The sequence below is a fragment of the Impatiens glandulifera genome, chromosome 3, assembly GCF_907164915.1.
Source record: "Impatiens glandulifera chromosome 3, dImpGla2.1, whole genome shotgun sequence".
In the NCBI taxonomy this organism is placed as follows: Eukaryota; Viridiplantae; Streptophyta; class Magnoliopsida; order Ericales; family Balsaminaceae; genus Impatiens; species Impatiens glandulifera.
In genome coordinates, this window is record NC_061864.1 from 8669679 (window position 1) to 8692799 (window position 23121).

At 36.1% G+C, this 23121-nt stretch overlaps 3 protein-coding genes across 3 annotated transcripts; 1 reads left to right on the forward strand and 2 right to left on the reverse strand.

Moving 5' to 3' along the window:
- The first annotated feature begins 17174 nt into the window (after positions 1–17174).
- On the forward strand, positions 17175–18651 carry LOC124933090 (F-box protein At3g07870-like). The gene is made up of 2 exons (XM_047473818.1): positions 17175–18489; positions 18556–18651. The coding sequence occupies exons 1-2, from the start codon at positions 17261–17263 to the stop codon at positions 18635–18637; spliced, it is 1311 nt and encodes a 436-aa protein (XP_047329774.1). The 5' UTR covers positions 17175–17260; the 3' UTR covers positions 18638–18651.
- A 1593-nt stretch (positions 18652–20244) lies between these two features.
- On the reverse strand, positions 20245–20594 carry LOC124929644. The gene has a single exon (XM_047470044.1). It carries the CDS (start codon positions 20592–20594, stop codon positions 20271–20273), a length of 324 nt encoding a protein of 107 aa, XP_047326000.1. The 3' UTR covers positions 20245–20270.
- Positions 20595–20912: 318 nt separating this feature from the next.
- On the reverse strand, positions 20913–22954 carry LOC124931989. The gene is made up of 2 exons (XM_047472583.1): positions 22636–22954; positions 20913–21340 (listed from the first exon to the last, which is right to left on the reverse strand). Exons 1-2 carry the CDS (start codon positions 22749–22751, stop codon positions 21133–21135), a joined length of 324 nt encoding a protein of 107 aa, XP_047328539.1. The 5' UTR covers positions 22752–22954; the 3' UTR covers positions 20913–21132.
- Between the last annotated feature and the right edge of the window lie 167 nt (positions 22955–23121).

Sequence of the window (23121 nt, forward strand, 5' to 3'; positions counted from 1 at the left end):
ACCCATATATGTTTTGCAGATGATCTATTTTTTGTGGCTTATGCGGATGTTGAATCTGTTAGTATAATCAAAGAAGCTCTAACAATCTTTTCGAGTATTACAGGTCTATACATCAATGAGGACAAAAGTCAGGCTTTCTATAGAGGGGTTAATGAAGAAAGGAAAGAAAACATTTTCAATATTATGTGAATCAAGGAAGGTGAACTACCAGTGAAATACCTTGGAGTACCCCTGTCATCAAAACAACTCCGATACAATCACTTTAGACAACTGGTAGAAAAGGTTAGAAATTCTGTTTTGGGTTGGGCTACGAAAAAACTGTCTTATGCAGGTAGAATCGAGCTCGTTAAAAGAGTCATTTTTGGAATTATTGGCTACTGGGCACAACAGATAGTCATCCCAAAGAAAGTAATGGCTGAACTCGATAGAATCATGAGAGACTACATATGGGGAACACAAGGCAGAGGAGGAAAAAAAGTCAAATGGGAGGATGTTTGCACTCCCATAGAAGAAGGAGGACTAGGAATAAAAAGTTGTGTTGAATGGAACAAAGCCCTCACCATCAAGAGCTTATGGGAGTTGGAGCAAAAAGCGGACTCCCTATGGGTCAAATGGGTGCATACAAGATTTATGAAAGAAGAGCAGAGTATCTGGACACTAAGCATCAACGAAAGAATGACATGGTCATTGAAGAAAATCCTAAAAACAAGAAAAGATGCCTTTCAAATGGTGAAAACCACAATTGGAAATGGAAGAGGGGTACTATTCTGGCATGATCCTTGGTTGGATAATATTCCCATTATATTCAAAGAAGAAATGCAAGGAAACAGAATTAGAAGAGAATACATCAAGTACTCATTTAGAGACGTATATGAAGGTAGATGTGATTCACTTTTGAGGCGTATTCCAGAAGGTGATAGAATCCTAAACCTAATGAGGCAGAAGCAACTCAATGAAAATAATGATGTAATAAGCTGGAAAACAGAAAGCAATGAGAAGTTTATTACAGGAAAGGCATGGGAAATTGTTAGAACAAGAGGACAGGAGGTAGATTGGCATAATGTGGTATGGTCTCCAAAGATTATTCCTCGTCACCAATTTATTCTCTGGCTGGTATACAGGAAAAGGTTGACAACAAAAGACAGAATTCGAAAATATATAAACATTCCTGATATCAACTGTGTCCTATGTTTGGGAGTTGAGGAAAGCATAAACCATTTATTTGGGGAATGCTCTTTTGTAATACAAATCTGGAGGATGTATGCTGCAAACATGAACATCATCAACTTTCCAAGAATATGGGAAGAAATTCAAGAGTGGATGAAGAATAAAGCAAAAGGAAGATCCTTCTATGTAAGTATGTTGAAATGCTACTTTGGAGCAGTAATCTACAATATCTGGAAAAAAAGAAATTCAAGAACTCACAGTGGAAGAAGTAGAACCGCTGAAGATATTTGGAGAGATATAACTTCAGATGGAAATGCACTCATTCAATCCTGGAGAGGAATCGAAAGGAATGAAGAGAATAGAAAGCTCTGCCATATATGGGATATTTCGTTTGAGAAGATCACAAGTAGAATAAAAGTAAAAACGTTGTAGGCGCTAATTGATTATTGTTATTGTCTGTAATTCAATTATTGTTTCATTGTCAAATCTAGAAATTGTCTAGATCTGATCTTAAACTTTTGTATTTTTTTCCCTCTTTTGGGTTTTTTTTTAATGAAATGGCACTAAGCTGTTTTCCCCCCCAAAAAAAAGAAAGATGTGGGTAAAAAGCACAGATTCGCGACCCATTTTGATTTGAAGGGACCGAAAGATCGAGAGTTTGAAAGCTTGAGAGATTTGGAAGCTAGAGAGAGAAAGCCGTTTCGCGTAAGAATGAAATAAAATAACTAAGGACGTTATTTATAGTCGCGGGTTGGAATTTCAACCGCCGCGAACCGTCACATCAAGAATGGGCGGGAATTTTCCCTCCAAAATGGCTTTGGGCGGCAAGCGATGGGCGGGAAGTTTGAGCGGGAATTTGATGTGGTTATTTAACCGGTGATGAAGCGGTTATTTAATGTAGCCGTTCTATTCATGAGGCGGTTATTTAACCGGTGATGAAGCGGTTTGCGATTTTAACTGGTTGAACATTTAGACCGATTTTTAATTTTGCGATTCTGACCCGGTATTCGAACTTAGTAATTTAAATGATCATTCGATTAAAAGAGAAGGACATAATAGACACCGATACAGAGATCAGTTTAAAGTACACAAGATACAAGATTATAAATTATGTAACGATTATTTTAGAGAGTTTGTCCTCCACCACTTCCTCGTTGAGAACATTTGAGAGGTACACCGGGGTACCCGGTCCAAGATTTGGATGGTGTGTACGAATGAGCCGGCTTATGTGGGGGGCATAGCCGAAACCTTTTTTTGTCTCGGCCATGGTCTTCAGGTTATTGAAGATGACCGATGACTAGTTGATGGGGGTGTTGCTGATGATGTAGGTCATCATGTCAAAGACTTTCTTATAATAGTGTTGATTCGGAGATTGGCAGATGATAGATCGGTTGACGATCTCGTGAAGGAGTTGGATGTGATGGGCGATGCGGGTTTTCAGACTGTAGTTCTCCACCGGCACTTCAGTTCCGGAGAACATTTCCGCATAGTCAACCGCTGCACTCCCCACTCGGGATGGGAAGTCGGAGAACCTTTCAGTGGGCAGATTGAACATCCGGGAAAATCCGCTTTCGTGAAGAACAAAGATGTGGTTTTTCACGATGGAAGTAATGGCATCGCCGGATATGGCTGCATTATTGAAGAATTCCATTACCTTTGGAATGAACATGTGTCCGGATTCTTCGAGAAAGTCACGAAGGCCGGTGTCGATGAGAGATTCAAAGAGGAGTTCCTTCACTTCAAGATCCTCAATCTTGAGGACGGAGTCGAAATCGATGCATAGATAATTTCTTAGAGTACGGTTATACATTCTTTCAAATCTTGCTAAGAGAGAGAGATAGTTCAAGAAATTATAGGTTGTTTGAAGGTATGTTGAATTGATAAAAGGGGTTCCTTATATAGATTTGAGATTGGAGGGAAAATAGAAGCATTTAATGCTAATATTCCGTTTTGTCTTATTAGTGTTGGGAATATTTATGTTTCCAAAACTCCTTGGGAAGGAGTTACTTTTGACCGGTTGCGGAGCTCGAGGTGGAAAATCTGGTTAGGAAGTAACTAGGTTTGTGTAATTTCCCATGTAGTTGGAAATAAAAAGTTACTTTTCATTAATAAAAGTGGAGTTACAACAAGCCGAAAGAAACACATAGATTAACCGAAAAGATCATAATGGAGTAGGATGACAATACAACCGGTACGTACATCAAAATGACCGGTTGTAAGAAGGAGTCACTTAATTTCTGGAGGAGTTGAGATGTCGGTTCTTCCTCTTCCAGGCCTTCTCGAACCGCTCATAGAATGAGTCGGCAACTTCCTTGGTCACAATTTGGGCCTGGTTCAGCCCTTCGCCCGGACAGAGCGGAACCCCGAGTTCCATGAGTAGGCAGTTAATCTAGGGAAAGAGGCCAGTATGGCGAGTGGTGATCATCCAGATCAAGACATCGAACAACACCCTGGACCAGTTGACCGGCGTATCTGTTGTGATAGCGGTCATCATGTTGAAAACTGTAGCACAATAGGTGTTGGTTACATCCTTACCCAGGATGCCTCGACCGATGATATCATTGAGCAGCTGGTATTCAGCCCTCAATGATGACCGAGCACCGTGGTCACTGACCGGACGGTTCGACCGAGAGAAGTTCAAAGAGATTTCGGCCTTTAGTTCGGCCGGAACATTTAGATCGGTGAGCCCTTGCTTCGGAAGATCGAAGAATCTGGCGAAATCACTCTCCGTGAAGTCAAACACGGTTCCTCCAACCCTAGATTGAATGAGGGTGTCGAAATACGGGGTACCCCGGAAACCCTGGCGTTATAGAAAAACTCCAGGACGATTTCGGGGAAGATGACATGTTTTTCATCTAGAAAGGATTTTAGACCGGTGTCTTCAAGAGACTTGATCATTTTGAATATTTCGTAATGCTCTGTACTTTGAGCTGAGTTGAAATCAACCTGGAGAATATTTTTAAACTGAGACATTTTTGTCTTAGTGAGATGATAAGTTGATACTTGTGGATATTTTGTCTGATGTTTACCTAACTTATATATTAGTGGAGGGATGATAGTATTATCCAGTGTATAGCATATGATTTGATCTATTATCCATGAGATAAAACATATTGCATGAAATGAGTATGTCTACAGCCTAGGATGTGAGTCATAGACCTGGACGGTGAAAGATATCATATCTTCACGTCTTTTGAGGTATGACCATTTTGCTTTGAAAATGTATCTTTTCAGAACAGATACATCTAAACACAAATAATTGTTCCAATTTTGTTCGGAAGCCAAATAATCCGGAGTACATTATTTCCAAACCGGTCGGTTTTCAGTCATTGGTCCCAATGCGGTTAATTAGTGTAAGCATTAAGTAACCGGTCGGTTTACTGTGACTGATAGACAAAGCGGTTCTTCAATAGGTACCTTGGTGAATTCGGTTTCCGATAATTTAGGAAGAACTGCCGGTTTTGTCTGTCCGAACCGATTTTCCTTTTAGACATTTTAAGAAATGAGCTGATTAATATCGGTTAAACCGAGTATGTTTCTGAAGTAAGAAAACTTAGCTTCCTACAGGGGTTTTGTGAAGATATCGGCTACTTGTTGTTCTGTTGATACGTATTCCATCCGGATATGCTTCAGCATAACATGTTCCCGAATGAAGTGATGCCTTATGTCGATATGATTGGAATCGGAATGCAGAACCGGATTTTATGTGATTGCTATGGCACTCGTGTTATCACAGAATATTGGAGACTCTTCGGCGGTGATACCGAAGTCCTTCAGTTGTTGTTGGATCCACATGAGTTGTGAACAGCAACTTCCGGCTGCCAGATATTCAGCTTCTGCGGTTGATGTGGCAACCGATGTTTGCTTCTTGCTGTTCCATGAAACAAGCCGATCACCTAGGAATTGGCATGTTCCGCTGGTACTTTTTCTGTCAACTTTACAGCCTGCATAGTCTGCATCCGAGTAGCTTGTGAGGTTGAAAGATGAGTCCTTTGGATACCACAGACCGACTTCAGGGGTTCCCTTTAGGTATTTCAAGATTCGTTTTGCGGCTGTATAGTGAGACTGTTTGGATTAACCTGGAATCTTCCACATACTCCGACTGCAAATAGTATATCCGGTCTACTTGCTGTCAGGTATAGGAGTGAGCAGATAATTCCACGATATGCCGTCAGATCTACTACCTGACCGTCATCATCCTTGTCCAATTTGATTGATGAGCTCATTGGAGTAGCGGCAGAGGAACATGTGTCCATCCCAAATTTCTTTAGAAGTTCCTTTGTGTATTTGGGTTGACTGATGAAGGTACCTCCTTCGAGTTTCTTAACCTGAAGGCTTAGGAAGAAGCTTAATTCTCCCATCATACTCATTTTAAATTTGTTAGTCATCAGGGTTAAGAATTTATCACACAGCTTAGGATCGGTTGATCCAAAAATGATATCATCCACATATATTTGAACAAGTAGGATATGCTCCTTTTTCTCAAATTTAAATAGGGTTTTATCCACTAAACCTATGGTGAAATCGTGTTTTAACAGAAATGCGGTTAACGTATCATACCAAGCTCTAGGAGCTTGTTTTAAACCGTATAATGCTTTATTTAAGTGGTATACATGATTAGGTAGGTCCGCATTGTTAAATCCGGGTGGTTGCTCAACATATACCTCCTCACGTAGGTCACCATTTAAAAATACACTTTTAACATTCATTTGAAAAACCTTAAAGTTTTTGAAAGCAGCAAAGGCTAGAAAAATCCTAATAGCTTCAATCCTAGCTACAGGGGCAAATGATTCTTCAATATCAATGCATTCTTACTGTTTGTATCCTTGTGCCACTAATCTGGCTTTGTTCCTCGTGACCAAACCGTCTTCATTGAGTTTATTTCTGAATACCCATCTTGTTCCTATGACCGGTTGATCTTTTAGTCTAGGGACTAGGTACCAGACTTTATTACTCTCAAACTGGTTTAACTCTTCTTGCATTCCCAAGATCCAGTCCGGATCTGACAATGCTTCATCCACCATTTTTGGCTCAATATGGGATATGAAAGCGGAATTAAGGTATTCCTCCAGGATTTGTTGCCTAGTTTGAACGGGTTTTGAAGGGTCACATATAATTAGCTCAGGAGGATGATTTGTGTTCCTTTTAAGATTCGGTTCAAGAGAGTCTACCAAATTACCGTTTGTTTGATCAAGGCTAGACATATCGGTAGGCTAATCAATAGTGTCAGACCGACCGATTTCCTCATTTTGAACCGAGGTGTCAGCTTCCTGCTGTGTGACAGCTTGATCCGGTTGGGTTTCATCATCACCCATTTGGTCATGGACAAACCGTCTGAATATCAAAATGGATATTGTTATTTTCCAATCTGTTGTGTAGATCAAAAGATGATGTAGTGTTACTTTCAACCGATTCATCGAATACCACATGAAGAGATTCCTTCACGGTTGAGGTTCTAGTATTATACACTTTATATGTTTTACTAACTGCTGAGTAACCTAACATGATCCCAATATCGGATTTTGCATCAAAAGCAGATATGTAGTTTTTGCCATTTATATGAATGTAGCATTTACAACCAAAAATTTTAAAATACCAAATGTTAGGAATCATATCAAAGTATACTTCATACGGTGTTTTGTTGTGAAACTTGTTGATCAAAGACCGGTTTTGTGTATAACATGCGGTGCTGATAGCTTAAGCCCAGAATTTTTGAGCAACACCCGAATCGGCTATCATAGACCTTGCGGCTTCCTTGAGAGTTCGGTTTCTTCTCTCGGCCAGGACGTTCTGTTGAGGAGTCCTAGCACTAGACAACTCGTGTCTAATGCCGAATTCATCAAGAAATGCATTTAGAGTACTATTTGTAAATTCGGTTCCTCTACCACTCCTAATGCTATTTATGCGTGTAGATTTTTCATTTTGCAAACGCTTAAGCAATGTGATTAAGTTTGATGCGGTTTCACGTTTAGATGCCAAAAATATTACCCATGTATATCTAGAATAATCATCAATAACAACCATGGTATACATCATACCACCTAGGCTAATGACCCTAGTTGGTCCAAATAAGTCCATGTGAAGAAGATCTAGACATCGGTTGGACTAAATGTGTCCTTTACTCTTAAAGGTTGACTTAGTTTGCTTACTCATTTGACATGCTGAACAAACCTTATCTTTGTTAAATACTATATCAGGAATTCCTTCAACTAGCTTTTTACTGCGGATATAGTTTAAAGTTTTGAGGTTTAGATGATTTAGCCTTTTATGCCATAGTCAGGTTTGATCGGTTTTAGCTACCATGCAAATAGGTTGTTCTACCTCATTTTTCCAGTCTACCTTGTATATGTTTCCTAACCTATTTCCGGTTAGTAGTGTGTTACCCTGAGAGTTTTTTAACTAGACATGCATGCTTAAGAAATTCTACAGTGTATCCAGCATCACACATCTGACTAATGCTTAGCAGGTTGAAGTGTAGGTTTTCAACTAGAAGTACATTGTTGATTGTTAAATTACCATGGACAATCTTACCCTTGCCCACAGTTCTACCTCTTGAGTTGTCACCGAAAACAATCATTGCACTGGTTTCTGTTTTAATGTCGGTTAGAAGGTTGTTGTTTCCAGTCATGTGTCTGGAGCAACCGCTGTCCAGATACCACTCAGAGTTTCCTAGTTGTTTCTTCATATCCTGCAAAATATACATATTTACAACTATTTGGTACCCACATTTACTTGGGTCCGCAAGTGATTAGTCCCTTAGGTATCCAAACTTTAATAAGTCGGACAACTTTCCCGGTTATTGTTTTAACTAATTTTCCCGCACTCGGTTTGACATCTTTCTGTTTCCCTAGGAGTGCCTTATTTGGTGGTGGCCTTTGGTTTATCATATGTGGTTGTGGGTCGGTTTGTTTACCTTTGGGCCGGTTGGCCTTCCTTTTCTCAGGATGAAGTCATTTTTCTGAATCAGTTGGACCTACATAGATTAGTTCGTCTTCCGGATATGAGGCACTTTGTTCCTCATCGTTGGTTGAAGAGCTCTTGACAAATCTTACAAAGGGAAGATTATCCTTTATGAGCCTCATTTTGTCTGAACGGTTCCGGTTATTGGATCTGTTGTTTTTGTATCTAAGACCAAACATGTACTTGGGATGTCTTTTGTACCTAGACATCTGGTTCACCATTTCACTAGATCTTTTCCATGCGGCTATTCGATACTGGGTTTGGGCATCTTTCTCCTCGGTCAACTCTTGAACTGACTCCTTGAGCTGTTTGGTCTCAGAGAATAGTTCAGATGCTGCCTTGGTTTCTAAGGTTTCATTAGGTTGAATACTATTGGTGTTAGGTTCGGACATGGTTGGTTCTATGGGGTCAGTTCTAAAGTTGAGTTGGGTTGGTATTATTGTTAATAGGTTCTTATACTCTACTACCATATCATTTAGTGCATTAAATAACTCATCTTTAGTAAATTCTTCACAAGGAGAATCAAATACTTGTTCCTCGTTTGTCATGAGACATGTGAGTTCGTCATCACTGTCACTGTGAGCCCATAAGCTTCCTCTATCATCGGCTATCAGTGCTTTCTGAACTTCACTTCCTTCACCGGTTTGTGGATAGTTATTTCTTTGGTTCTGATTATCCGGTTTCCGATCATCTCGCCTCGGTTTTCTGCATTCCCACCTGAAATGTCCCAAACAATTGCAATTATAACATCTAACATTAGATTTATCGCCGAAGTTATAGTTGTTGTTGTTTGTCGGTTGGCTTCTCTTCATGAATCTGCCAAACTTTTGTGCAAGCATTGCCATGGCATCCTCGGTGAACTGTTCAGCGGTTCTAATCGGTGCAGGAGCAACCGACTCTGTGGATGTGACTAATGCTTTAGTGGAGGTTGAGGCTGATACTTCATCTTCAATCCTAGATCTTATTTCAAACTCATATGCCTTAAGATCTTCGAACACATCGTGTAGCTTCATCTTGCTTAGACAGTTTGATTCCCTCATCACCATTGTCTTTATATCCCATGCACTTGGAAGAGATCTTAATGCTTTCATGATAGTTTCCTTGTTGTCATACTTCTTTCCAAGAGTTGATAGCTCGTCTATCACATCGGTGAACCGGTCACTGTACTCCCTCATTGTTTCTCCCGGTTTCATCTTAATGTTTTCAAACTTCTGGGTAGCCACCATTAACTTATTTTCCTTGGTTCTTTCGTTTCCCTCATGAATTTGAATCACCATATCCCATATTTCCTTAGCGGTTTTGCAGTCTCTGACATTACAAAATGTATTCCTATCCAAACCGTTGATGATGTGGTTTCTGGCATGGTTGTCCAGATTATTTCTTCTCTTATCATCCTTTGTCCATTCTTCCCTGTTTTTGTCAATCTTTATCGGTCCTTCGGACAGGATAAACGGCATCTCATCATCCATAGTGATTAAGTGCAGGTGCATGCGTACCTTCTAGTTAATGAAATCATCACCTTCTAGCATTGGAGGCTTGTCGAAAGTCATGCTTGCTTGAGTATTGAAACTAACTACTCTGATACCAATTATTAAGATCTAGGTCGCGGCTGGGGAACTGGGGTCTGGCCGGTTAACGCTTTCACTCAACGGTTGGTGTTTAATCCGGTTAGAGATTAACATCGGGTTTCAATACTATACAAACTGTCACAAACCCTTGAACCGAGTTCAAGTGCGGAAGTGGTTTGTTTCAGGTTGAAGCAGCACACACACATGATGAATAGGACCGGATTTGGATAAAGTCGGTTTGGAGTTTGATGGGTAGATTTGGGATTCAGTAAGTCGGTTTAAGTAGGATCGGTTAGAATGTAAAGCCGGCAGAAAGTAAATAACAAGACAGATTTTATGGATGTTCGGAGATAAAACTCCTACGTCACCCCTTCCTCTCGAAACCGCGAGAAGGATATTCACTAAGGAATACACAAACACAATCCGATCGAGACTTATTTTCTACTCGATAACACTTGGTACAATTTTAACCGAAATTGTAATCTCACTTCAAATACACACTTAATCATTTTTAAGTTAGAGAGATAAAGAACGCTTATAACTTGGTTGGTGTAACTCTTAAATGTTTTCTCTTGTAACTTGTAACTACTGCCTTTACTCCTCTTCAGCTCCTTCTTTTATAGGTGAAATGTGTCAACGGTCACATTTCATCTCCTTGAATCTGATTGGTTGAGCAGAGGTTCAGTGATTCAGACTTGGCGGTCTAGACTTCTAGTGTATAGGTCAAACTGGCTAGGTTTGTCTTTTACTTAATATGGCAATTGTCGGTTGGACAGTTGCCTACACCTGGAGGGTTGCGCCTCTGATTTATCCTAGAATGGGAAGATCTTGTCGAACGATCTTCTGCAGCCTGCAGATTATCCTCAGACTTGTATGAATATGGCAATACTATGATCTGTCCCTTTGGTATCATCTTCAACAGATACTCAAAGTATCTATTTGCACCGATCGGTTGTTTAGGTTAACCGGATGACTTCTGGTTTTTCATAGCTTCAAGTTAACCGGATGACCAACAATTTTGGCCTTCTCTTCTGACTGGTCATGTCTTCCTAATCGGTTAGGTTCTTGGTCGGTTGTGTTGCTTGACCGGTTGAATTACTTGACCGATCCTGATTCTTTAACCGTTCTCCTGCACAGGAAGTTTATTTTGTTAAGTTCTTATTTTAACCGGTCTAATTTATCTAACAATATATTTATAATTTTATATGTTGATGACATTTTGTTTGCCTCAAATGATATAGGCTTATTGCACCAAACTAAGACTTTTCTGTCGAGAAATTTCGAGATGAAAGATTTTGGTGAGGCCTAATTTGTATTAGGGATCCAAATATATCGAGATCATTCTCGAGGAATTCTTGGATTGTCACAAATGAGCTATATCGATAAAGTACTTAATAGATATGGCATGCAAGATAGTAAATTAAGAAACACTCTGGTCGCTAAGGGAGACAAATTTAGTCTCCAACAATGCCCTAAAAGAAATTTGGATATTCAAGAAATGAAAAAGATTCCATATGCTTCGGTAGTTGGAAGTCTAATGTATGCTTAGGTTTGTACGCGTCCAAACATTGCGTACATAGTTGACGTATTAGGAAGATATTTGAGTAACCCAAGTTTGGATCACTGGAAGACAGCTAAAATGGTTATGAGATATCTAAAGATAACTAGAAGTTATATGCTCACATATCAGAGGTCGGATAATTTTGAAATCATTAAGTATTATGAATCTGATTTTGCGGGATGCCAAGATAGTTTAAGATCCACTTCAGGCTATGTATTCTTGTTGGTTGGTGGATCGATCTCTTGGAAGTGTTACAAATAGAGACTTACAACTTCCTCCACCATGGCAGCAGAGTTTGTAGTATTTTATGAGGCATCAAATCAAGCAATATGGCTAAAGAATTTTGTCACTAGGCTGCGTATTTTGGAAGGGATTGAAAGACCCCTTAAGTTATTTTGTGATAATAATTCAACTGTATTATATTCTAACAACAATAGAAACTTGACAAAGTCAAAACACATTGACATCAAGTTCCTAATTGTGAAGGAAAGGGTACAAAGTTGTGAAATTTCAATAGAACACTTGGGTACAAACTCTATGGTAGTTGACCCCTGACAAAGGGTTTGCCACCTAATGTCTTTCATGAACACACTACTAACATGGGTGTTTTAGAGATGGATGATCTCTGGGTTAAATGAGAGTTTGTAAATTTAGTTGTCTTTCAGTTTGTTTTATGGATATTTATGTAATTCAGTTTCTGATCAGATAAAGTATTATTCAGTTTATTGCATTTTGTACAATAAAGTTAAAATATGATTTTAATAAAGTTAAGGTAGGACTAGTTGAAAATTGACATGAATAGATCACCTTGCATGTAAATTTTAATGCCACAAATTCATGATTGATCTATGTCATTTTGTCATATTGATATTTGTGACCATTGAAGGTTTAGTTGTGATTGATACAACGAAGACCGCTTTGATCCTATGTTAATATGACTAATGGACGAGATTGTTAATGTTCTCGGAATCAATGACAATATTGTGCACAAAAGGGTATATTATTCATTTTTTTAATATATATATATATGTGTGTGTGCAGTGGGAAATTGTTAGAATTTAATGAGACATTTATATATTTAAATGGATATATATGGTCATTGAATATAATAAGTCAATATGATGTGATCTAAGATTATTTAAGATTTTAACTTAAAGACATTTTTGTCATGAATAATAAATTGTGAATACCTTGCGGTATTTATATTTTGATGAAGGCCAAATTAGAAATAAGCATCATTTATTATTAAAGCGGTCATGGTCCCCAAAAGGCAGAAAATATATAAAGGGGAATAAAGTCGTGACTTAAGGATATCTAAGAAAATATCACGCTTTCTCTCTCTGAATCCCCATCATCGGAGAACTAAAGAATTAAGATTTCTACACTTTTGGAAGACCATTTCCTAAATCATCATGTCAAAAGATTTATGTATGTATTCCGCTATTGTCTTTCATATATAATGAAGTCATATATAATGAAGAAGAGTATTGATCTAACACATTAAAGATTATGATTTAAGTTTTAGTGAGATTATAAAATCTCGAACAGGTCCTTCATTTATATATTATTATTAGTTACGTATACCCTTGTTGTTTCCTCGTTATTTTAATAATACATATTTACAAAATAAGTTCTTCAAAATATTTAAAAAAAAAATTGTAACTATACAGTAGTAAGGCCTTGTTCAAAATGTCAAGGTTTATTTGGATTTCATATAGATTGTCTTCAAATCTTTGATGTAAGCCTGTTAAATATAATTAATTTAAGAAAACAGTAACTAAATAACATTAGTTGATTTATTTGAACTAAATGATAATTATTTTTAATTTATAATTTTATTTATATTATAAATTTGTATGATCATAAATTAAAAATTATAAAATTTTAATGAATTCAAATTTTTTAAAAAATGGTAACTTTTTTAAAGTAGATCAAATCTTTTCTCTATCTGATCTATAACAGACCCCAATTTCCCCTTTACACCTTTCTATATCAAGGTGAAATCCTCTATTACTATTACGGAAGGATTCTCTATTCCCTCTCACATGAGCCATAAAAATATGCTTCTACAGGTGAATGGTTAGTAATTTCATCTTTAAATTATATAAATATATATATAAATAAATAAATAAATAAATAAATACAATATTACAAATAAATACAATAAATTAAATGTATATTAATAACGAAATCACCGAATACATGTTGATCCGAGATATGTGTTAAACACATTTTTCTTAAAATACTTTTATCGTCTTTTGTTTGTGTGGGAACTTATTGTAGATGACTGTCTCTTAAGGTGCAACGAATTTAGTAACGATTCTGCACTGAAATCACTACGCATCGATAATGACTAAGTTACTTGATTTCAATCTGAATTTCAACATAAATAGTCGAGTCATGAACTCATAAACACTTAAAAAGATAAGGAATTTTTTTTTGGAATTTTAGAGTAAGAAATTATAAGATGATGTGATAATTGGGTATAAGAACTATTTATATTGTTAAAATAATAAACTTTTACGAAAATAAAATCCATTGATACCTTATCGCTGTAAAGGTATTAATTTTAGAAAAACCAACCAAAGAGAGAGCCGGTTTTTCCGTAAGAGATGAAGGCTCGCATTAGTTTCCTTTGTCGAGATTACTTCAACATCGCTTTCTCCGCTGCTCCTAGATCACATGTGGAGGAGGTGCGTTGATTGACTCTATTGCCCTTTATATTTTCTCTTCATTTGAAAAACATTTACATAATTTTTTTCTAAAATACTAATAAATTGATAGCAATAATCTTAGTTACAATCGACATTAACAAAATTAAATTCATTTAATGGTTAATTTTTTGACTATTAAATGTTAATTACATAATTAACAAATTTAAATTAAAATAAATAAATTAATTTAAATTATATATTTGAATCAAATTTTATCATTTAATTCAAATTTGAAATTTTAATTTCATTTGATTTTATTAATTAGATTTTCATTTCCTTTCATTAATTAAATGAAATCTTATGCTTAGATTGTTGTGGAAAATACATTACCCTTTCATTATCTTTCAGATTTTTTCTTTTTATTTACGGTGAAGTATGTGAAAAAGGTATTGATTTTAAGGATGATTATTATTTAGTTATATATATATATATATGCTCATCGGCTCGGTTTATCGAATTTTTTAGGCAATTCAAAAATCGAACCGAATTTGACATTGATTTTTCAGTTTGAATTCGAACCGAATTCAATTTTTTTAAAAATTTTTATTGCCAAATCAATTTTGAATTCGAATGATTGAATTCAAACAAAAATTTGAGTTCGAATTAGAGAGATCTTATATACTAAAAGTCTAAAACAATATAAAAAAATGATCCAAATTATTCTTAGTGACTTAACTATGATTTTCAATGTTCGGTGGTTAAACGACATATTAGAGATTTTTAGAGTTAGAGATGATGTAACGATGGAAAGAACCAGGAGATAGGAATGTGGACGACTAGAGTAAGAGGAAAGGGAACCGAGGATTAAAGTTTTATTGTGCTGGATAAAAATATTAAGGTTTAGTAGAAGACCCATATTAATTTAATATATAATTATTTAATTATAGGTAATAAATTAGATAATATATAATAAAATATATAATTAAAATAAATAATGAAAACATGAATTCAGTTTTCAACTTGTTTTCTGAGTTGAAACTCAAACTCAAAACCCAAAACCAAACCGAAAACTGTATTTGAATTCGAATCGATTTAGAATTCGATTCGAAACCAAAAATAAAATTCGATTTAATAAAATTCGATGAATTCAAATTCAGTTCAAACCAAATACAATACTGATCACCCTATATTATACCATATATTATGAATCATATTTGATAGGTTCTATTTGAGTAGATGAATTTGAATCATTCTCTCTTTCTTGTTCTCAAGGAACTACTAGTGGGAGTTGAGGTCCATCTCCTAAATCAACTTCAAAGATAATTTAATTTCATATTCTTTATCCTTTCAATTTTTTTTTGTTTTTTTGTATATAGTTTGGAGATGAATGATCTTGACCGACGATATACACATAAAAAAAATGGTGCATTATATATGGTTAGTTGTTGTAAAATGTGTTGTGAAGAGGTGGAGACGACACATCACTTTCTTTTACATTGAACACGAGTGACTGCGATTTGGAGCATAGTTTGGAATATGATTGGCTTTGGATGGGTAATGCCTGAGTCAATCGTCGATTGTTGGGATATCTTGATAGAAACCGTGAGCTCAATCAGATTGAGTCGATGTGTTCTCATCTCGATTATTTTCTGGTGGACTAATTAGCTTGAAAGGAGCGGTAAGACGTTCGGTGATCGCGGTCAACCGATTCGTTTACTCTATAACGTTATTATTATGTCGATTGGTAGATCTCTTCTGGAAACTGGTGGAGGCGGTCGGTGAATTAATTGATCTTCTTGAAGATCTTCGAGCTCGTTAACATTTGATTCCCCAATTATTTATTTCGTTGTGTTTGGTGACAAGTTGAACACTCGTATTTTGTATTGTTTTTGTCGTTATGATTAAACCACTGCTATCTATATTATATTGAATGGATATTTTTTTCCTTTTCAAAAAAAAAAAAAATATATATATATATATATATATATATATATATATATATATATATATGATTCATAATCTACATCTAGTTAGGATTTTATTACCTTAGGTAAGTGAATGAACATATTCTAAATATAAAGTATGGGATGTTTATATGAGACTTTGATAACGTCTAAGATGAATTTGGACCCTTATGATTTGATTAGCCCAACTCTTCGTTTATTGTAATTAAGAAGTTGTTTGATAGAAGAATATTTGACCCTAATTAATATGTATTTGTTTCTCCCAATAAATATATTGTAGGATACATTAATGCCGGGTTAATAACCCACTTAAAATTAACTTTCTAATTAATCACTTTTCATAATTATATAAGTCATTTCACAAATTAAATACTAAAATACTCTTTATTTTAAATTATTATTTTTTATTTTATTTATATATATCAATACCTTTTAAGTTTTTTTTTTATAAAAAATAATTATTATCCGCTCAAAATCATCATCTGATTTAATCTTTTTTTTCTCTCACAACCCAACAAGGCCTAACAGTTAAAGTAGCTTCAATACTTATCATGATAAAATGTATAGTTGTTATTATGTTTTTTTATCTTTGGATTATAATAAGTCTTCCTTTATCAATGAATACGGTATAACTAACTTGTTTGGGATGCTATTGGATAAATAAATGATTATGATCCCAAATCTTCATATTCTTAGTCTTTAGTGCACATTCACTTTTGAATTGAAAACATGTAAGAAAAACGTTTTGTTTTTCATTTCAATAATTGCCAAAATAATATTTCTAAAGAGTCATTTTGAATAAATGTTACAATACTTCCAATATAATCTAGACTCTCAATGTTGTCTTCTTCTTCTTTCAATGCCATAATGTTTTAATATTTCAGTGACATTAAATAATCTCTTCCATTGTAATTAAGATAACATGTTGCAGACAGACAAAGACAAATTTTATTACCAAAAAATTGCATAATTGTTAGAATGTTTTCATAAAATTTTAATATTTACAAATTTGTATTTTTTTAATGTCTTTTTTATTTTTTATTATGTGCAAATTAATGTTTTATTATAACATCTTATTTAATTTATTATGAAAAAAATAAGTATTTTTATCAAATAAATATTAATTTTAGAATTAATTTAATTCAAAGATTTGGTCCTAACAGACAACTAACTATATTGTAACCACTTGCAAGACTAAAGATAACTTAAAAAAAAAGTGACGATTTCTTCAAGAAATAGAAAGAAGAAGGAATTCACTACTATATATACTGTTCTTAATCATCTTATGGTCTAAGCGATTTTCTTCTTCTTCTTCTTTATACTGAACTTTGATTTCATCAGTTTAAACAAACCCTGAGGATCGAATTTGTTTCCTCTGATTTCACGATGGAGGAGGAGGATACTTCTTACTTTCTTTCAAGATTGATAGATTATTCTCTTTCTTCTCCCTCTACAATCGACAAACTACCGAAGAAACTCCTCAAGAATATTTTTGTTCAACTTCCGATCAAATCTCTCATTTACTGTAAGTGCGTCTGCAAATCTTTTCACTCAATAATCTCTCGAGATCCAGAATTTCTAGCATTGCAACTTTCGAGATCGTCTCCCGAGCTCTTAGTTTGTAATCACCGCTTTAATAGAACGATTCTAATCGATTCTTTTGCGAACCGAGCTCGCGATCTCGAACTCGTGTTCAAAGAACCTTCAGCTTCAAAGAAGAAAAAACGAAAAAGAATCCCGTGCGGTATGGTGGTCTTGAACTCCTGCCGCGGCCTGATATGCGTCCGACCGTGTGGTTACTCAGAACCCCTTTGCGTATTCAATCCCTTTACTCTGGAATTTACCCTCATCCCTGAATCCGTTAAAAAGGAAAGAACAGAAAAGTTTATTTACGGATTCGGATACTGTGCAATTTCTGATAAATACAAGGTGTTGAAGATGATGACGATGTTAAAGCCCTGCTATCTAAATGGTATTAACCCACCTCTTCTTACTACTGAGATTTACACACTGGGAACCCCTTATTGGAGGAGAGTTGAAGATGCTCCAATGGTTAAATACACAAACTACGTTCCTACTTTCTTGAATGGATACTTACATTGGATGATAGATGAGGTTGGGACTATCAGTTCTCATGGTTACATGATTTCATTCGATCTCAATAATGAGAAATACGGACAAGTAGCTTTGCCTCCTCCTCTTGACATCGGGAGAGATACAAAACACATGGAAATCGCTAAACTTGGAGTGTTTGAAGGCTGGTTGACTGTATTTGTGCTCAATTCAAATAAAAGATTAGATGTTTGGGCCATGAAGGAGTACGGTGTTCGTGAATCGTGGGTGAGAGAAATTACTTTGGATATGTCACCATTTTCATTATACTGGTCATTTCCGGTGAATTATGTTAATAATGATAGGAAAGATCTGGTGTTTTTTAATGCTCGTAATGGCATCTTTACATATAAACTCCTTGAGAGGAAGATTGTGAATTGTATTAGATTCATTGGAGAATGGCCTACAGATGATTATCAAGCAAAAGCTCTACTTCATGTGCCTATTCTCATGTCTCTCAAGGAACTTGTTGTCGGAGCTGAGGTCCATCGCATACCTCGAAGGTAGGTAATTATTATTATTATTAATGTCTTTCAAGTTAGAAAATAATTTGTCATTTTATTTTGCAGTTGGAAACGAACAGGTGATATATCATTTCCATCCTCCCCCAGAAGAAGACTAAATTTGCCCAGGATAGTTTTTTCTCGTTAAACTTGTGTTGAAACTTTGTAAAGTCTAGTTGAATCTTTTTTTAGATGGTTTGTTTTGATGATACAATTAGAAACTAGAAGAAAATGGTTGTGGATTCCATCATCATCTACTATCTTTGCCTCTTTCTCCTTCTTCTCATGCTTATCCATTTCTTTTTGGCCCTCTTATTAGTAATTTGAATACTACATCTTTACAAAATAAAAACAATGTAACTATATATGATAGTATGGGAGAATGATACCAAACCAGAATCAAACATAAGATAATCTTGTTTTTCCTATCTGCTTAAACATAAACTCAGACATAATATACAACAGGTTCAATTTCTTTGGTTAGCTTTAGCAACAATTACATACCAAAAACAAATGGGGAAAAATTAAATCATTTAGAAGATCTACTCACTTAATGGTTGTTCGAGAAAATGAGAAAAAGAAAAAAGAAAAAAAAGTATGAGTTATGAATGAGAAAGTCCAGCAGCAGACATCAAAAACCTTTAACAAAGAGCTAAATTATTATGAATGAGAAAGTCCATTGAACTAAATGTCTATCATTTAAATAACATCCATGAATGGTAAAATGTATTCTTAGACATATTCCCACCTCCCACCTCCCACCTCCCACCTCCCACCTCCCACCTCCCACCTCCCACCTCCCACCTCCCACCTCCCACCTCCCACCTCCCACCTCCCACCTCCCACCTCCCACCTCCCACCTCCCACCTCCCACCTCCCACCTCCCACCTCCCACCTCCCCCCTCCCACCTCCCACCTCCCACCTCCCACCTCCCACCTCCCGCCTCCCACCTCCCACCTCCCACCTCCCACCTCCCACCTCCCACCTCCCACCTCCCACCTCCCACCTCCCACCTCCCAAATATGCCAAATAAGAGCAGAAGAATTAAGCAAATCAGGGGTTCAATGGAGCTCCTCTAGAGCATTTGCACTTGGTATATCATATCATCGCAAGTCACATGATTCAAAGGAGCTTCTTATAACACCTCTTACCACATTGGTTCATAACTTTTTCCAAACAATAGCAGAATATTTCCCAGCAAGAACAGAACACTGTTGCAGTCCTAGTATTTTGAATTGAGGTAATTCATTGAAGCACACCATCAAGACAGACTCCTAGTATATCATTGTGAAATAGGACATAGCCTGTTGGTACACATGGTATAGTTCTCAAACTTTCTTAGTTTCTTTCTCTTTTAGTGGTCTGCATGCATGCATTATAATAACAAGACTGATATTATGAAATATTCAAACAGGTGCTATGAAATGTGTGTTCAATGGTGTTCTTCAGCAGCATGATACTGTATGCATGAGCTTGTTCAAGCGCACCTTTCCCAAGTGGCCTGAACACATGTTCCCAGTTCATTAGAATTGTTCATGATTCATGTCATGAATGGGAATGAAGCTTTGGTTCAGATTATTGAGCTCGTTATTTTATTTGCAACTTTTTTTGTTTTTGTGTGAAAACAACAAATTAGTATCTCTTTCTGTGTTTTGATTTTTTGAAAGATTGGTGTGATATATTTATTTTAACAAAACGAAGATAATCATATAACTATTTATTTTATTGAAGGAGAAACATTGCATTACATATACACATGAGTTATCTTTTTTGGGATTGTTCACTGGATGTAAGATTGACCTGTAATGTCGATACCACGGTCTCCAGACGAGGGTGGGGATTTGTGGCTTGGTGGCAACTTATTATCTTGTTCATCACCTGGGCCATCGGCGGTCTGGGTTAGGCTGGCACGTGGTTTGCGAGGGCTGCTGCTGCTTTCTTTTGGCTCGTCATCGGTTCCATACAGACCACCGCCATAGGCACCTATGGTTGTGGGTTCCATCTGAGAGATATTAGGAGCTTGATGTCTCTTGCCTTGGCTTTCGGTGGTCTCATCATCATCTACTATCTTTGCCTCTTTCTCCTCATTCTCATGTTTATCCATTTCTTTTCTTTCTTTCGGTGTGTCTGTCTGTCTGTCTGAGTCTTGCGTTTGAACTTGGGTTGGTTTTATATGTTTGGAGTTAGAAAAATGTATTGACATGTGTCAAAGGATTAAACGTGGCGAGCCAAGAGGAGGTTCTTCATTTAAATATTATGGTTAGTTACGTCTTTATCTTTTCTTTCTTACTCATTTTCTTTTTGGCCATCTTAGTAATTTTAATACATCTTTACAAAATAAAAACAATATAACTATATATGATAGTATGGGAGAATGATACCAAACCAGAATCAAACATAAGATAATCTTGTTTTTCCCATCTGCTTAAACATAAACTCATAGCCAATCATTCAACACGACAAAAGGTTTATCGGAGAACTCAGGCATAGTATACAACAGGTTCAATATCTTTGGTTAGCTTTAGAAACAATTACATACCAAAAACAAATGGGGAAAAAATAAATCATTTAGAAGATCTACTCACTCAATGGTTGTTCGAGAAAAAGAAAAAAGAAAAAAGTATGAGTTATTCACTCATGTTCTACATCGATAATGGAAGAAGCATCCGTCGTTTCTTTTTCCTATTCTGTCTTATTTGCTTGGCAATCTTCATGCATAGTAGCAACAGCAACGTCACACAAATTAAGATAAATGCTAGTTTCATGTGCCTGAAATATAATGAAACAGCAGAGAATACCAAGGATGCTAAGATTACTAGTTCCCATATCACGAAGATCACTACATCCGCCCTGCATTTTAAAACAATCAGTGGAGATAAGGACCACTACATATTAGCATTGCATGCTTATATCCGTAAAAAAAAACATTACAGGTAAAACTTTGCTGCAAATGCAAGGAAATATTGTTCTTGGAATTGAACACCAAACATGATCATAATTGGATAACTTTGGAGGAATCCCCAAAAGTAAGAACTTGCATCCCATTGACAATACAAAAATCCCTGTAATACCAATTTATTAAAATTCTATACCACCCAACATAAGACATCAAAGTATCTAGAGTTATTTGTGACCCCTTATAATCCCTATGATTAAAATGAACCAGCCAGACTATGAACCTCGCATTGTAGAAAAACGGTTTCAGTATTGGGATGAGTTTATTAACACTGAAAAGTAAGTGTTAAAATGGTGAATACTGATTTAAGTGTATGAAAATAAATATCGAATAAACCAAACTCGGGAAAGTCAACAAAAACTATTTACCCTTACAGTAATGTAATTTCCCAGTTGTCTTTTGGAAGCTCTTTCTATATTACCAAGAAAAGTCATCCGTAAATAACCAAATTAAGTCAAATACTTTAACTTTATTTGAGCGGAATCTAACAATTTAAGTGATTGATCTAAAATAAGTTGTGTTATCAAACATCGCATTAGCCAAGTGCTCTCCAGCTAGCAGTTTCATCGTGTAGATGTGTGTTTGAGCATGGAACCCACCCCCTTAGCTTATTAGTTACAGGCTCCATGGCTAATAAATAGCTGAACCTCAAAATATAAACATTAGAGATATGTTCTTTAAAATTGATGTTTCTTGTGTCTTTCCTATCATTCCACTAGGCAGATCACACCCAGCAATATGAATCAGACAGTTTTCAAACCAACTTGGCATGGTGGCTTCATCTACAACATGTTCCTTGGGGAAAATTAGGGTATAATAAAAAACCTCGCTAGGACTTGAGTCCCAAGGTAATTCTTTATGATCTATAAGGAATTGAATCTTAATTGGCCTCAGGATTTGGGAAAATGCATAATCCAGTGATCTAGACAACCCACTAAACTTGTAAAAGGTTAGCCCTTCCTACCAAGGATTTGTGTTACAAATATTGTCCCCAAATGAATAAGCATGAGATTTCCAAAGAGCTTTTATACAATAGGGCAAAACGAATTAAGACCCTGATTTTAACGTAGCGTTTCAAACAGAGAGAAATTGAAAGAAAGAATCTTTCAGAAAAACCCTAAACAAGTAGATATCGGAATCTGAACTGCAGGGTGGAAAAAGCAGAATGAGAGCATGAATGCAGTAGTACCTTGAAGAATTGAGGGTCGATGAAGAGGAAGAGAACAGAGAGACGGAAGCCAACTCGTGTTTGGATCGAATCTGATATTCTCTAAGTTGTTCCGCAAGATTCGATCGGGTTATCATATCTTCCGACTCTTGTGTCTGTCTCTCTTTTACTCGTATCTACCTATGCTAAATATGTACCTGAATCTATCTATTGATGATGATTGAATGTTGTTGGAAAAGTGAGCAAAGATCATATTCCTACATCAATTTCATAAATCAGATGTTTCATAATCTGTTCTGTTCTCTTGTTCTCCCCGCAGTTTCTCCGTCAACACCACGAAGAAAAGTGCTCCGACCCATTTTATTTCCTCCATGGGGGAAATTGGACTAAATGACCCTGCAAATAGGCCTATTTGCATCCGTGGTAATTTTTAATATTTTTTGATCTGATGACCACTTATTTTTTTTTTGACTAATTTACCCTTTTCGCGAAACGCGAAGGGAGTTC

Coding starts and splice junctions, on each gene's coding strand:
- LOC124931989 (XM_047472583.1), bottom strand. CDS start 22,751: ATGATAACCCGATCGAATCTTGCGGAACAACTTAGAGAATATCAGATT. Junction 21,341..22,635: donor TCGACCCTCAATTCTTCAAG/GTACTACTGCAT, acceptor TTTAAAATGCAG/GGCGGATGTAGTGATCTTCG.
- LOC124933090 (XM_047473818.1), top strand. CDS start 17,261: ATGGAGGAGGAGGATACTTCTTACTTTCTTTCAAGATTGATAGATTAT. Junction 18,490..18,555: donor GTCCATCGCATACCTCGAAG/GTAGGTAATTAT, acceptor TTTATTTTGCAG/TTGGAAACGAACAGGTGATA.
- LOC124929644 (XM_047470044.1), bottom strand. CDS start 20,594: ATGGATAAACATGAGAATGAGGAGAAAGAGGCAAAGATAGTAGATGAT.